Source organism: Macrobrachium rosenbergii, chromosome 52 (genome assembly GCF_040412425.1).
Source record: "Macrobrachium rosenbergii isolate ZJJX-2024 chromosome 52, ASM4041242v1, whole genome shotgun sequence".
NCBI lineage: Eukaryota > Metazoa > Arthropoda > Malacostraca > Decapoda > Palaemonidae > Macrobrachium > Macrobrachium rosenbergii.
In genome coordinates, this window is record NC_089792.1 from 13336921 (window position 1) to 13353729 (window position 16809).

The 16809-nt window shown below is 36.3% G+C and overlaps 1 protein-coding gene across 1 annotated transcript in view; it reads right to left on the reverse strand.

The window, feature by feature from the left end:
* The window catches only part of LOC136833698 (uncharacterized), a 113550-nt gene that overhangs the window by 83367 nt on the left and 13374 nt on the right, over positions 1–16809 (reverse strand). Inside the window, exon 2 of the mRNA XM_067095890.1 lies at positions 9306–9473. Coding sequence (XP_066951991.1) covers positions 9306–9473 — 168 coding nt within the window. The remainder of the gene's footprint in view (positions 1–9305; positions 9474–16809) is intronic.

Sequence of the window (16809 nt, forward strand, 5' to 3'; positions counted from 1 at the left end):
TAAAAATGAGAATACAGCTATAATCACTGACATTTTTCGCATCTTAGAAAGATTGTGTTGTTTCTTATAATGCTATGAGGTCATCACGATTAATCTTCAGAAATCATAATTTTCTTAAGATTAGCTGGTCCGCTGGAATAGTGGTTAGTGTCGTGGCATGCCGCTCAAATGTCGCGGGTTCGCGTCTTCCCCAGGGCCATGAAAAATCACTGGCTGTACATCATAATCAGTTACTGCTGCAGTGTGGGGCCTGCCGTGTGAGGTTGAAACCAACATTCTTTGGAAGCTTGAATTTCAAGTCAATGGCCCCTGTGTGCTTGTTCCATGTGAATAGGTTTCATTTACTGAAATAATAATAATAATAATAATAATAATAATAATAATAATAATAATAATAATAATAACTAAGAAAAACAACACACATGCCATCATTCATAATTAAACTCAAAATCACAACACGCACGCCATCATTCGATAAGATACCAACTCCAGCTTAAAAGGGCTGGCAATAATTATTGAGAAACAGTTCATCGGTTTTCTGAAAGTGCTCGACACGGCACGCATCTACGATACAGCGGTCGACAGTATCGCAACGCAAGAGACGGTTATCGATCGTAAGTTGGAATGGGCGAGATATTGTAAGGCGTATCCGAAAATCTTTTAGTTGATATAAGAGCGTTTATGACCCACCTTTGACCTCGTATGAGAGAGTATTATCATACCAATACAGAGATTTATCTCCGAGGTAAAAAGAAATTAGTTTGGCCGAGCCAACAAGGCGTGACTTTTAAATAACCGTTAGTTGTAAAATTGAATGTAGGAAGGTATGTCAGGCAAAAAAAAAAAAAAAAGGAATAGGACTGGCGATCATTGGGTTTACAGTGATCGAATGTTTACAATTAGTTTTTTTTTTTTTTTTTTTTTAGTTTTCTGTAAAAGAAAACTACTGAGATGGCTATTTGTCTGTCCATTCGCACTCTTTCTGTCCGCCCTCAGATCTTAAAAACTACGGAGGCTCGAGGGCTGCAAATTGTTATGTTAATCATCCACCCTCCAATCATCAAACATACCAAATTGCAGTCCTCTAGCCTCAGTAGTTTTTTTTTTTTTTTATTTATTTAAGTTAAAGTTAGCGATGACTGTGCGTCTGGCACCATAGGTGACAACAACACAGGCCACCACCGGCCTGCGGCTGAAAGTTTCATGGGAGCGGCTGAGAATCATGGGCGTGACTGAGAGTTTCATACAGCACTATACGCTGCACAGAAAACTCGACGCGCCGAGGAAACTTCGGTGCATTTTTTACTTGTTTATTTTAACAAACAAATTATTTGTATGTTTTGATAGTTTAAATAGGTTCATTCTTAGATTCAGAAGAATTATTCCCACTGCAGCTATTAGACATTCAACATTCTTTCATGACAACCGTTGAAAATTCAACATTCTTTCATGAGAACCGCAGAAAATGTAACATTTTCACAGAACCTATGTAAATTTAACATTCTTTCACGAGAATCGCTAAAAATGAAACATTATTTCATGAGAACCGCTTAAAATTCAACATTAATAAAAACCGGCGAAAATTCAAATTCATGAGAACCAGTAAAAATACAACATTTTCAGGAGAACCTGTGAAAATTCAACATTTTTTACGAGAACCTGTGAATATTTAACATTCTTTCACGTTCGTGAGAGCCAGTGAATGTTCAACACCCTCGTGAGAACCGCTGAAAATTCAACATTTTTTACGAGAACCTGTGAATAACATTCATTCACCAGAATGTTCAACACTGAAAATTTAACATTCATTCACGAGAACCGCTGAAAATTTAACATTCATTCACGAGAACCACTGAAAATTTACATTCTTTCATAGGAAACGTTGGAAATTCAACATTCTTTTACGAGAACCGGTAAAAATGCAACATTCTTTCAAGAAAATAGGTGAAAATTTAACAGTTTCACGAGAACAGATGAAAATTTAATATTCTTTCACCAGAACCGATGAAAATTTAATATTCTTTCAAGAAAACCGATGAAAATTTTAAATTCTTTCGCGAGAACCGATTAAAATTTAATATTCTTTCACCAGTGCCGATGAAAATTTAACCTTCTTTCACCAGAACCGATGAAAATTTAACATTCTTTCACGAGAACCGATGAAAATATAACATTCTTTCACGAGAACCGATGAAAATTTAAAATTCTTTCACCAGAACCGATGAAAATTTAAAATTCTTTCACCAGAACCGATGAAAATTTAACATTCTTTCACGAGAACCGATGAAAATTTAACCTTCTTTCACGAGAACCGATGAAAATTTAACTTCTTCACGAGAACCGATGAAAATTTAACCTTCTTTCACGAGAACCGAGGAAAATTTAACATTCTTTCACGAGAACCGATGAAAATTTAATATTCTTTCACCAGAACCTATAAAACTCTATATACAAGGGACTTCATAAGACAAATGATTTTCAAGACTTTGAAATGGGTCACGTTTAAGCTATAACAATCGATGTTTTGAAACTAAGCGGATCGTCAGTGACTTTCCTGTGCCAAGGAATGTCAACTTTTTCCCACGAAGTATGTTTGGGCTACATGTTCAGCCACCCGTGACCTTTATCAGTGTGACACTGAATGTGGAATGTTGTAAATTAAAATCTTTGACCGGATGAAATTGCAAGGACTAGTGTCCACCCCCTCATAGCATCATTCTCTCTCTCTCTCTCTCTCTCTCTCTCTCTCTCTCTCTCTCTCTCAGCGGGCGTGAATGCATTTACACCCATCAACCCTTCTGAGTATGGAAACACCTAGTTGAGAATACCTTGAATCAAGTACATTAGGCAATACCATCAAAATCTGTGCAGTTTCCTGTATCCAATAAGTTAATACAGTTCAACAGGCCTGTATTTATATGTATGTATGTACGTATGTATTATGTGCATATATATATTATATATATAATATATATATGTATATATATATTTATATATAAGGTCTGTGTAAAAAGATTTAACAATAGTGTCTTAGTTCTCTACCTTTTAATGTACTACCAAAACTGCGTTAACTACCTTGGCCTCAGTGAAATAATAAATAACAAGTAAAAAAATGCGCGGAAGTTTCTTTGGCGCAATCGAGTTTTCTGTACAGCCGCTAGGGCGTATAATCAAAGCCACCGAAAATAGACCTGTCTTTCGGTGGGTTCGGTATAATGCTGTACGAACCGCAGCCCATGAAACTTTAACCACGCCCCTGTGGTGACCTACCCTATATCGTTGCCAGAAGCACGATTATGGCTAACTTTAAACTTTAAAAAATTAAAACTACTGAGGCTAGAGGGCTGCAATTTGGTAAGTTTGATGATTGGAGGGTGGATAATCAACATACCAATTTGCAGCCCTCTAGCCTCAGTAGTTTTTAAGATCTGAGGGCGGACAGAAACAGTGCGGACAGAACCAGTGCGGACAGAAAAAAGTGGGGACGGACAGACAAAGCCGGCACAATAGTTTTCTTTTACAGAACACTAAAGAAAAAAAGCCGAATGTATGTTGTTGCTAGACTTATGTCAGTGCGAAGAGCAAACCTCTCTTAACCTGGGAGAAAAAATAAGAAGGTCGATATGCGTGGAAGAGCAGGGAGGAGCGGGTACTATTTTCGAGCCAAAGGGATCTGCATACTGATGTAGGAGGTCGACTCTCGCCTGGAGAAACGAGGCTTGACTTGAAAGACGTGACCGAGGGAATAACAGCAACGTAGTCATCGAAACAGTGGGACAAAGGCATGATACGTACGCAACTCGTTTGGACAATCGGAACCGCATGTGTGGAACAGGAAATGATTTTGTTATGTCATTCCAGAACAATGACGGCACCGTTATTAATTAACTTTTTTATACAATTAATTTTTGGCAAGCGAATGTTTCTCTTTTCAGTGGTTGACTACCGGAGAGGTTATCTTTCGTTGGCACGCAAGGGATGACGTTGCAGTCTCTCCCCACGGCCTCCCCCCCCCCAAAACCCTTTCCCACTTCCTTTCCTTACGGACCGTACGAAAGGTAAGATTTTTCAGACTGATAAACTCAAGTCCAATGCCTCATACACCCAGCCGTGATATAAGAATATGATCTCTCTAAGCAGGAATAGACGCGTAAACTTCTGGAGGAACTGATGTTTGATTAGAACAATTACTGTTAACAATGAATACTTATTTAATAACCACACCGGGTTTTCACGGATTTAAGTTCATGCTTGTCTACTTTCAACCCGTAATTAAAAGAGTAAAACTTGGGTATATGTACTCATAAAACTACATTTCTTCTACCTCAGTTTGATATTTACTGTAAATTTACACCATGATATATAATTTAATTACACATATATTGAATGCCTGACCTTTTTCCCCTGTCTTGGGGCTGATTGATATTATATAATAATATAAGGTACGTTTCTATCTTTCCAGGAACCTATCCACTAGAAGAGGTTCGGGGACAAGTCAGCCCAACTCTGTGAGAATCCCAATTCCGGATAAATAAGTAAAAATAAACAAATGAACAAATGAATAGATAAGTAAACAAATTGAGAAGAAGAATCATCATCCTTCCCAGAGCTCCTGTTGCGACATTTCAATTTGACCGAGTCGTTTAAGAAAACATGAGAGCCTATTTCAGTCACACAGACATTAAATCTCGCTCAGAATGAGCTACGGTATAATTGTTGGTGCTTCCTAGGACAGCTTGTTAAGTAGCTGGATGCCCTCTCAGCCTAGTCACTTTTTTTTTTTTTTTGTACTGGGCATCAAGGTTCCTCTGTCTTCGATCACGTATTGGCGATATGAAACTTTTTCTTTGACTAAAGTAAGTAATTGAGCTGCTACGATTCAGCTTTGTGAAGAAACTTTGAGTTCAAATAGCCTAACTAAGAGCAACCTTATATCACTGAAACGAAAATAGTGGAAATTACGGCTCAATACTCGAGTGCAAATCGCAAATAAATAAAAAAAACTCAAGATATTTAAAAATGAGGCTTCTTTAGAAAATTAGCAAAAATTCGCGCTCAGAAAAATATGCCAAAATACGCGTCGTGAGTGTCGCACATTATTGTTTCTTTATATTTTATCGAAAGACAGTGCAAAACAAAACTACACGTAGTAGGAATAAACGCTCGTCAATATTACATATTACACCACTCTTTGGTCATTCACGGATCTATTCAAGAACGCGTGACACCTGTTTTCCGTATAAGAAGCGTACAGGAAACATAATAGCTGAATGTATATTTCGCAGCTTTAACATGGCACAAGATACCTTTCATTAAAAAAAAAATTATCTATTGCATAAATGTACTTTAAAAAATTCAGAAAATTAATCATTATTCAAGGACAGGTAATAAACGTGACATGCCTAACACAATATAAGTAACTGATGCATGGAAGTAAAAAAAAAAATATTTGCCTATCTATCTTTCAGCCAAAAAATTTTTCCGCCATTTAAGATAGGATCGACGACATTTTCCCAGCTAAGACGAAAGTTTTATCTGGCTTATTAAAGCCTAATAGGTAACAGACACACGCAGCTCTTGAACGACTAAGGTTATTTAACCAGTAATTCAAGTTTTAGGTTAATATCAATATACGTAAAAATATACGTATTTTGCAAAGTCTTCCCTTTGCTAACTGCATTCATGGGATTTGTTCTGAAGAGTCTTTCCTTAATCACTTTGCATTCTTTGCCTAATTGAGAGAGAGAGAGAGAGACTGAAATGAGAAGAGAGAGGAATTGAGAGAGAGGGGTCACTGCAAACTCGCTAAACAGGTTTGCCTGACTACAGGTATATGTAATAACCTGATTACATTAAAAATGAGGCTCTCTCTCTCTCTCTCTCTCTCTCTCTCTCTTTTATTATGGAAATAGAATATTATTTTTAGCCTACCATTTTTGAGTTGCCATATGGATTTTAATTTAGTGTATATATACTTTGTAAAGAAAACCCACATTATTTCAGCATATGTGCAATGTTATTCGGGCCCAGACAATTAAGCAAATAAAATCAGTATTGAAATCAGTGTTTTTAAGAGCATTATGTTTGCGTGTGTGTATCTGTCCGTCTGTCTGTCTATTCAAGAACGTGATACGTTTTGTTTCGTCCGTAAGAAGTTACACTGGAATGTATGAGGGGATTGTTCAATCAATTCTCCTTTATAAAATCTAAGCCTGAACACGGAATAAAGAATTAAAAATAACATGGTAACTCATTATAATGAAATTGTTCGTTTAGCGTCAGTAGAGCAACAAGGAATTATGTGCTGCTGTTTTGTGTGATTCCTTTTTTATTCCTTATTCCTTGTTCATTCCTTATTGTGCGTATAATATACAGCCGCAAAGAGCAAGAGCCACTAATAGTTAACTTTGTACGAAAGAGAGAGAAACTCTGTCTCACGAAAAAAAAAAAAACGAACTTATGAACTACTCTCCCCATTCTGGAATTCCTATGTTCCGCCTCGTTTATGATCCATTATTATGCTATCTGATGACCATTGCATCATATCCGGGCATTTTGCACGATAATTTTATCAGATATTAAAGGCCCATTCACGTAACCGTGCCAGAATTTCTAGCGTACCTTGACTTAACGAAATAGGACGAAGGGGTTTCCGCTGTAACCTTGTTTTAGCTGATGAGTCAAGATCAAATTGCTCTACAACACATAAGAAAACCGATTAGTTTATTCAGGATAATTGTCTGTAATTCTTTGAGCGCATATTATTATCATAAAATGATTAAGGTCTACTGTACAGACACACTTGACAAAAATCACTCTTTAAACTAAGGTTTTTATTATCTCGACGCCTGTTAAGAATCACAACGATACAAATATATCAAATACCGAAAGGCAATTTTAACAAATAAAAAATAAGTGGCAATTCCCTTTGTTCTATCCTAAGTGAAATTTAAAATCGTTCCATAAAACCATAATGCTATTGATTCGTTTGTTTACAGTAGAGTAACTCTCTCTCTCTCTCTCTCTCTCTCTCTCTCTCTCTCTCTCTCTCTCTCTCTCTCTCTCTCTTAGTTGGTGAGTCGAGATCAAAATGCTGCATAAAACGCTAGAGAAAATTGGCTAGTCTATTCAGTATGCTTTCCTGTAATTCTTTGGGCACATATGATTGGTATGATAACAGTCTACAGACACAATTAAAAATAAAAGCTCTTTAAATCAAGTTTTTATCATTTCGGGGCCTGTTAAGAATCACAAAGATATAAACATATCAAAAGCCAGAAGGAAGTTGTAACAAATAAAATATTACTTCAAACAAAAATATAAGTGGCAATTTCCTCCGTTTTATCCTAAAGGAAACTTAATATGTTTCCATAAAACCATAATCCTGTTGATTCGTTCGTTTACGGTATAGTAACTGGTTCTCTCTCTCTCTCTCTCTCTCTCTCTCTCTCTCTCTCTCTCTCTCTCTCTCTATGAAATTTAATATCCTTCCATAAAACCATAATCCTGTTGATTCGTTCGTTTATAATAGTAACTGGTTCTCTCTCTCTCTCTCTCTCTCTCTCTCTCTCTCTCTCTCTCTCTCTCTCTCATGAAATTTAATATCCTTCCATAAAACCATAATCCTGTTGATTCGTTTAGTTTATAGGTATAGTAAACAGAATTCTCTCTCTCTCTCTCTCTCTCTCTCTCTCTCTCTCTCTCTCTCTCTCTTCGAATTTAATATCCTTCCATAAAACCGTAATCCTGTTGATTCGTTCGTTTAACCGTAAGTAACTGGTTCTCTCTCTCTCTCTCTCTCTTCTCTCTCTCTCTCTCTCTCTCTCTCTCTCTCTCTCTGCTGATTTAATATCCTTCCATAAAACCATAATCCTGTTGATTCGTTCGTTTTACAAATAGTAACTGGTTCTCTCTCTCTCTTCTCTCTCTCTCTCTCTCTCTCTCTCTCTCTCTCTCTCTCTCTCTCTCTCTGATGAAATTTAATATCCTTCCATAAAACCGTAATCCCCGTTGATTCGTTCGTTTACGGTAGAGTAACTAAAAGGGATCTCTCTCTCTCTCTCTCTCTCTCTCTCTCTCTCTCTCTCTCTCTCTCTCTCTCTCTCTATGAAATTTAATATCCTTCCATAAACCGTAATCCTGTTGATTCGTTCGTTTTTAAGTAGAGTAACTGATTCTCTCTCTCTCTCTCTCTCTCTCTCTCTCTCTCTCTCTCTCTCTCTCTCTCTCTCTCTCTATGAAATTTAATATCCTTCCATAAAACCATAATCCTGTTGATTCGTTCGTTTACAGTATAGTAACTGGTTCACTCTCTCTCTCTCTCTCTCTCTCTCTCTCTCTCTCTCTCTCTCTCTCTCTCTCTCTCTCTCTATGAAATTTAATATCCTTCCATAAAACCATAATCCTGTTGATTCACGTTTACAAAATAGTAACTGGTTCTCTCTCTCTCTCTCTCTCTCTCTCTCTCTCTCTCTCTCTCTCTCTCTCTCTCTCTCTCTCTCTATGAAATTTAATATCCTTCCATAAAACCATAATCCTGTTGATTCGTTCGTTTACGGTATAGTAACTGGTTCTCTCTCTCTCTCTCTCTCTCTCTCTCTCTCTCTCTCTCTCTCTATGAAATTTAATATCCTTCCATAAAACCATAATCCTGTTGATTCGTTCGTTTACAGTATAGTAACTGGTTCTCTCTCTCTCTCTCTCTCTCTCTCTCTCTCTCTCTCTCTCTCTATGAAATTTAATATCCTTCCATAAAACCATAATCCTGTTGATTCGTTCGTTTTACGGTATAGTAACTGGTTCTCTCTCTCTCTCTCTCTCTCTCTCTCTCTCTCTCTCTCTCTCTCTCTCTCTCTCTCTATGAAATTTAATATCCTTCCATAAACCATAATCCTGTTGATTCGTTCGTTTAAATAAGTAACTAGTTCTCTCTCTCTCTCTCTCTCTCTCTCTCTCTCTCTCTCTCTCTCTCTCTCTCTCTCTATGAAATTTAATATCCTTCCATAAAACCATGAATCCTGTTGATATTAACATAGAGTAACTGATTCTCTCTCTCTCTCTCTCTCTCTCTCTCTCTCTCTCTCTCTCTCTCTCTCTCTAAGAAATTTAATATCCTTCCATAAAACCATAATCCTGTTGATTCGTTCGTTTACAGTAGAGTAACTGATTCTCTCTCTCTCTCTCTCTCTCTCTCTCTCTCTCTCTCTCTCGTTTCTTCTTCTTCACACACACACACCCGCACATACACAGGGATTCAGGTAGCACTGACGTGACGCCCCACCATAAATTAAATTTCCGATACATACCTTATAATTGGGGCACCAGACAATGCCCGGGTTATGCTTCTGGTCCCAGAGGAAATGGCTGAGGGCTCCGTGGAACTCAAGGTCCAAAGGAACGCCCCTACAAGCCAGACCCACCTGGCGGGCCCTGGCGACCATTTCTCCTACTCTCTCCTCCAGGAAGTCTTGATCCTGCAGAGGGAAAAAATATTAGTCTCCTTTTTCCTTATGGTTTATTAGAGAAGCAAAATACATCAAAACCTTTCCGTTAATAACTTGCGTAAGGATAATCATGCTTTAAATAGATCGTTATTCAGTTTTAACGCTGTCAAGATGTTTAAAAAATGAGCAACGAAAAGAAGAAGAGAAACATCCAGTTGCAAACATGTTACCTTGAGAGGCGAATTGTTTAGTTTAATTGGTTAATTGTATTTACTTTTTCTTTTTTTATTTCTAACGTAATTCTTAGTTTGAGCTATTAGCGTAAAGGTCTAGTATTGGATAAAATTTCCTACTTTACTACTCTAATTTCTTGGGCCATTATATATATATACAGTATATATATATATATATATATATATATATATATATATATATATATATATATATATATACATATATTGTATATTTATATATAAGCGAATACCACAGGAAAATGCCAGGCACAATTCATTGCCAAGCGCTTTCACGTGTTTATTCACGCATCTTCGGGGCACAAACGTGAATAAAACATTAAATTGAAAACGCTTGGTACTAAACTTCTGCCCGTCATTCTCCTGTGGTATTCGCTTTATATAATGAAGTCACGTGCATATACTGTGATTTTTTTAAGCATTATATATATATATATATATATATATATATATATATATATATATATATATATATATATATATATATATATATATATATATATATATATATGTATGTATAATGTATGTATATATATATATGTGTGTGTATGTATATATATACATATATATATATATGTACATATATATATGCATATATATTCCATTATTATTCAGCAACAGCAAACGCCCGAGCGGGATAAACTGTCAAGGCCATTAACGACCAATCATGATTCCATACAGGAAACACTTAGGTGAAACAAGAAGAACGCCGAGAGGGCACAAAATAAATAAATGCAAATCAACAAACTTGTACAATTATGATATTCAAACATAAACAGAAATACAAAAGTCAGAGAAACTTGAAAGCATTACTAAGACCGCTTTTACACTGAGAGCAGTACTGCCCTAAAATGGAAAACTTCAGTATCTGCGAAATTCAGATATGCCACCTATTGGGCTCGTGAAACACCAATGCACAAGTTACTGCAGTTTCAGAATGATTCTTCAATGCTTTATTTAGGGGGTCCCATATGCAGTATCTGCAAAACCAGTAGTAAGGCAAGGGAAAACTGCAGTATCTACCATTTTTCTCAGTTTTGTATTTTTTCTTAGCCACGTTAAATAAGTCTAATCCTTCGGGCCAGCCCTAGGAGAGCTGTTAATCAGCTCAGTGGTCTGGTAAAACTAAGGTATTCTTGACTTTTCTATTTTAGGGCAGAGTAGCATTGGTTATATTGTCAGGTGCAGACTATTCCAGAAATTTACGATAAAAGAAGTGACACATCTTACAAGGGTCACAGTGATAACGTGGCATATCAGCCGAATGAGATATGCCCACTAGCTCTCTGAGAAACATTGTAAATTTTCTGCCGAAACCGAGTTACTGTAAGGAAGATGGTTAAAACATACACCTTCCAATGGCAATCTAATAGCCTCATGATTAACTGAGTCCAAGGCAACATTACAGCACATTCAATTTGAATAAATCCGGTCTCATACCCCTTCTCAAAGCTATCTTAGGTGTAACTGGGTAGATCTAAGTACGCAAGTGAATTTAAGAGCTTTACTGTTATGTTCGACCTTTGATGAAAGTCACATAAAGGCTGACGTGGATTCCCAAGAAACAAAGAGAAAAATTAGGTTTTCGATTTGCTGTAGACAACTGAATCATCAATAAAGTTATTTAAATGATCGGAGAACATTCGTGTAAGTTAAGTTGCGGTCCCAATAAAAAATACAAGGTCACACAGTAAAAGGTAAAAAAATTAATCATAAAAAATAAGGTTGCAATTTCCTCTTTAAGACAAGGCAAGACATCTTGTCCTGTTAAAAAAAATCGATCTTTTTTGTGACAAAACTTTTTTCTGAATGCATCCTTCTCCTCCCACTCGAAGTGACACAATATGTTAATGTTGTAATTTCACAGCAAGATGGAACTTCCCTCAGAACTGCGTTCTGCAATAAGGCAGTATCACTGTACTCAGAGCATTCAAATTACCCTTTTCTTCAGCATTATCTGGTTACTGAATCTTATGCACTAGTTTGTTTTCTGATAAAGAAAACTATTTTGCTGGCTTTGTCTGCCCGTCCACACTTTTTTCTGTCCGCACTTTTTCTGTCCGGCCTCAGATCTTAAAAACTACTGAGGCTAGAGGGCTGCAAATTGGTGTGCTAATCATCCACCCTCCAATCATCAAACATTTACAGCCGTCTAGCCTCAGTAGTTTTAATTTCATTTTAAAGGTTAAAGTTAGCCATAATCGTTGTCAACGATATAGGATACCACTACCGGACCGTGGTTAAAGTTTCATTGCGCCTCATACAGCATTATACCGGACCACCGAAAGGTAGATCTATTTTCTGGCCTTGATTACACTGTAGCGGCTGTACACAAAACTCGATTGCGCTGAAGAAACTTCGGCGCATTTCTTGTTTTTTCTGAACGGTATGTTATACATCCCCACCTGAGCTTGAGAAGCGAGAGAGAGAGAGAGAGAGAGAGAGAGAGAGAGAGAAAATAGAAATAAGCAGATGCGAATATCATGTCAAACAAATTACAATCTGAACGACGAACCTGCAAATGGTATGTACTTGGTTTGAGTGAGCTCTCAACCAGCAGAAAAAAAATTATTGAAACGATTAATCCGTTGTATTTTACAGGACGTTCGTGTAAATAATTGGAGAGGATCAAAGAACGTGCAAAAATATCGACGCATCGTCACAGTAATGACTACATTATAGCACGCAAAAAAAAATAATCATAAAAAAATATGGGAAAATGAACGTCAAAACCAGTCGAGGGAAAAAAAAACTTCTTCCTCTTGTATTCTTTGAAGAAAAAACTATTAGAAGTCCCAATTTATTACACAACAAAAAAAATATTTACGAAAAAAAAAGACCAAAGACCTGTTAAAATACAGATTGAAAAGCTGTCATCAAATTCAGAAACAAAGGAATGTGTAATAAGAACGGAGGAAAATAAGCATTTTAGACCTAATTTTTTTTTTTGTCGAAGGTTCTCAAAACTGAAGATTAAGTACGATTTTTTTCTTTTTCCGAAGTTGGTGTATCCCCGGTAAAGATGAGGTAGATTCCTGAACGCAGGCAATTTAACAGCAGCGGTTCATGGCGTAAAAAGTGGTTGAAAACTAGTCTTCGTGCACGATTTTTTTTTTATTATAAATCTATGTGATAAATTATTTTCCAGTTTCTCTTATTCTGTTTTTTTCTTCTTTTGCTCGTTGTTTTTATTATTATTATTATTATTATTATTATTATTATTATTATTATTATTATTATTATTATTATTATTATTAGTGAAGAAATCCAGTGGTGTAAATGTAAATATAAATTAAAACCATATATTTACATTTATACCATTGTGATTTCTTCACTAATATAATAATAAATAATAATAATAATAATAATAATAATAATAATAATAATAATAATAATAATAATAATAATAATAATATTATATTATTATTATTATTATTATTATTATTATTATTATTAGTGAAGAAATCCACAACGGTGTAAATGTAAATATCAATTAATAACATTTACATTTACACCTTTGTGGATTTCTTCACCATTCTAGTGACTCATGCTACTATGAGATTTTAATGGATTATTATTATTATTATTATTATTATTATTATTATTATTATTATTATTATTATTATTATTATTATTATTATTTATTATTATTGTCATCCATAAGTGGTTTTTCACACCTGGGGGAAACAACGAATGCTCCCAGTGTGAGAAAGTAAATAGTAAACTTGAAAGTTATGACATGATTTATTTATTATAGAAAAGTCCTGATAACAGAGTAAATTCTGAAAGAAATACCCTTGAAAAATCACATATGACTATTACGTGATTATGATCACTTTAGCACGTGATTCATTTATCACACATTACCACAGGTGAAAAATAAGAGACCGGGTGTAGGTCCTGACCGGTTTCGACTTTATTTCCAAACCATTGACGAAGGACTGATACGTAGTATTAGAAGTCACAAATGTATATATTACAGAGAGTGTACTAACGATCATACACTGTCTCTATAGTGCGTATATTTGTGACCTCTAATACTGTGAATTGAATTGAATTAAATTGAACTGAATATAGAATTTGGGTCAAAGACCAAGACTTGGGACCTATGAGGTCATTCAGCGCTGAAATGGAAATTGACAGTAAAAGGTTTGAAAGGTGTAACAGGAGGAAAACCTCGTAGTTGCACTATGAATCAATTTATTGTTAGGAGAGGGTGGAAAGTAAGATGGAAGAAAGAGAATATGAAAGGAGGTACAGTAAAAGGAACGAAAGAGGTTGCAGCTAGGGGCCAAAGGCACGCTGCAAAGAACCGTAAGTAATGCCTACAGTGCACCGCTTGAGCCTCACTGACGGCACTAACCCCCTACCGAGCTTCAAATACAGTGTATCAGTCCTTCGTCAATGGCTTGGAAATAAAGTCGAAACCGGTCAGGACCTACACCCCGTCTATTATTTTTCACCTGTGGTAATGTGTGATATTACTGTTACATTGCCCCAGGTGTTCTTTTCTGTCGTTGGGTATTTTTTCCTGCTGGTTTCCATCCCAGTAAAATGAGAGATTCTGGAAGAGTTCCAGTGATGTGAATCATTCAATGAAAGAGGCAGAAAAAGAGAGAGGGATAGAGAATATTTATTGCTCACCGTGTAAACCATTAATTTAATACTTTAACCAAGAAAAAAAATCAAGTTTCAGATAAATGCTCCTTGAAGTACAGGCATCTAGACAAGAGTGGATGATGATGTGCTTAAATATTGTGGTTAACTCTCTCTCTCTCTCTCTCTCTCTCTCTTACCATCAGAAAAGAAATGTTTCTTGAAGTAGAGGCATCTAGACAAGAGTGGATGATGATGTCCTTAAATATTTTGGTTAACACTATCCTCTCTGTCTGTCTGTCTGTCTGTCTGTCTGTCTGTCTGTCTGTCTCTCTCTCTCTCTCTCTCTCTCTCTCTCTCTCTCTCTCTCTTACCATCAGAAAAGAAATATTTCTTGAAGTAGAGGCATCTAGACAAGAGTGGATGATGGTGTGCTTAAATATTGTGGATAACACTATCCATCCTCTCTCTCTCTCTCTCTCTCTCTCTCTCTCTCTCTCTCTCTCTCTCTCTCTCTCTCTTTCTTTTACCATCACTCTTTCTTGTACCGCCACACCCTCTCTCTCTCTCTCTCTTTTAACATCCCTCTCTGCCTCGTACCTCGCCCCCCACCCCTCTCTCTCAAAAAAAAAAAAAAAAAAAAAAAAAAAAAAATTTGCATATAACATCAAGTGTTGCCTCACATCTTATGTCTCAAAGGAGAAATATTTCTTAAAGCAATGAGCATGAGACAAGATTGGGTGATGTACTTATATACTGAGGATAGGTCTCTCTCTCTCTCTCTCTCTCTCTCTCAAACACTGGACATTGCATAAAATATTAAGTGTTCCCTTACATATATAATGTAGACTCATCAAAAATCCTTTGAACGGAACGGGACTAGACATTCTTCACGTCTGCATGTCTATAATTACTATCAAAGAACCATAATAAGCAAACGTGCTAACATTAACAAGATCGTAAGCTCATTGGATTGCATGGGAATGCGGTTGTTACCTTAGCAAGATCCCCTGATTTCTTGTTAACTAATCTGTCAGCACGTATAGCCTTAACAATCAAATCAGAGGCAAACATGATTGTCGAAGTTACTCCTTTAACGCATCGGCAGACTGAGTTATTGACGATACTCTTCTTTTCTAAAACCGACCTGGCAACTCAAATGAATGCACACAGTATGCACATAAACACGTACACACACACACTCACAAACGCAATGTGCCAAAAGTAATATGTGTATATAAATTTTTTTGTGTGTATACTTGTGTGGGTATGCATAATCGTATGCATGCAGGGGAGGAGTTTCTGGCTGCAGCTAAGGATGAGGAATTTCATTTGCCTCAAAATAGTTATTGTAAGATTTTACTGTGTTTGTCTAATTTGGCTTCAGTGGCCACTGAGAATTGTTAATGTATACATGTCTGTACGCATGGCTGTGTGTTATTATCAGAATTTTAAATCTTGTATAAACACGATAGTTCATATAAGATCAATATAAGTGCATACTGTATAAGATTAGCGCATAATTACTAATCAAGCTTGAACTATTTAATCAATATCGTTTCATCAAAGTAAATAAAAACTCGTCCATTGCCTGTCGCCAAAAAGAGGAACCTTCCACCGTAGTAAAAGCCTGAATCAACCTGGCTGCTCCAGTTAAGGCTGTTGGTATTTCAGATTCCGAAGTTTGCAGGAACTGACTCGGTCAATACACGTTTCCTTGAAATGAAATCTAACGGGACGTGATATCCGTATCCCGTTTAAGAGGAAATGAAAATGCTATCGTTAGAACAGAAGAATATTTTAACAAATACTGATATGAGGATGAATTGCTCAGTTATATTGGCACTGTAACGTTGAAGAAGATTTTTCAAGAAGATACTAGAAGTTTGTTATACTGGAATATGGCCATAATGGTTAAACAACTAGTAGCTTGTAAAAGAGGTAACGTAGGCTGGATAATTAATGAAAAAATGACCTGCAGTATCTTTGGCGAATCAAATTATTATTCATAATTAATGTTATTACATATGCATGAACTATTGTGTACATCTGTCTAGTAGATCTCTATTATCATACGGAAATGGATCTTGGTTTAACAGAGAAGCATTATCTAATATATTCGATTTGAGAATGTTATTAGTCAGATGGCAGGATATGGTTAGATATGATTCATAAGGGCGTTTACAGACTTTCCATATCTTGATGAGTTAATGACGTAAGGAAGTCTGAGATATCACCAGAAAATCTGGGAAGTCTTGAACTAATTGGATGAGAACTCTCGACAAGGGAAGCTGGAGATGAGTGGAGATTTGTGGAAGATAAAGAACAGGGAAGACGTGAGTGGCGGAATTTCACAGATGCCCTTTGCGTCACGAGGGCGTCGGAGGCGATGATGATGATGAATGAAATTATGACTGAGAAGACATTCATTATTCCGCCTGTCTCTTTGACCCTGAACTTCACTGAATGACCTTTGGTCAAGGTGACAATGTCTTGATTTGTTGCAGAAACATCATCAA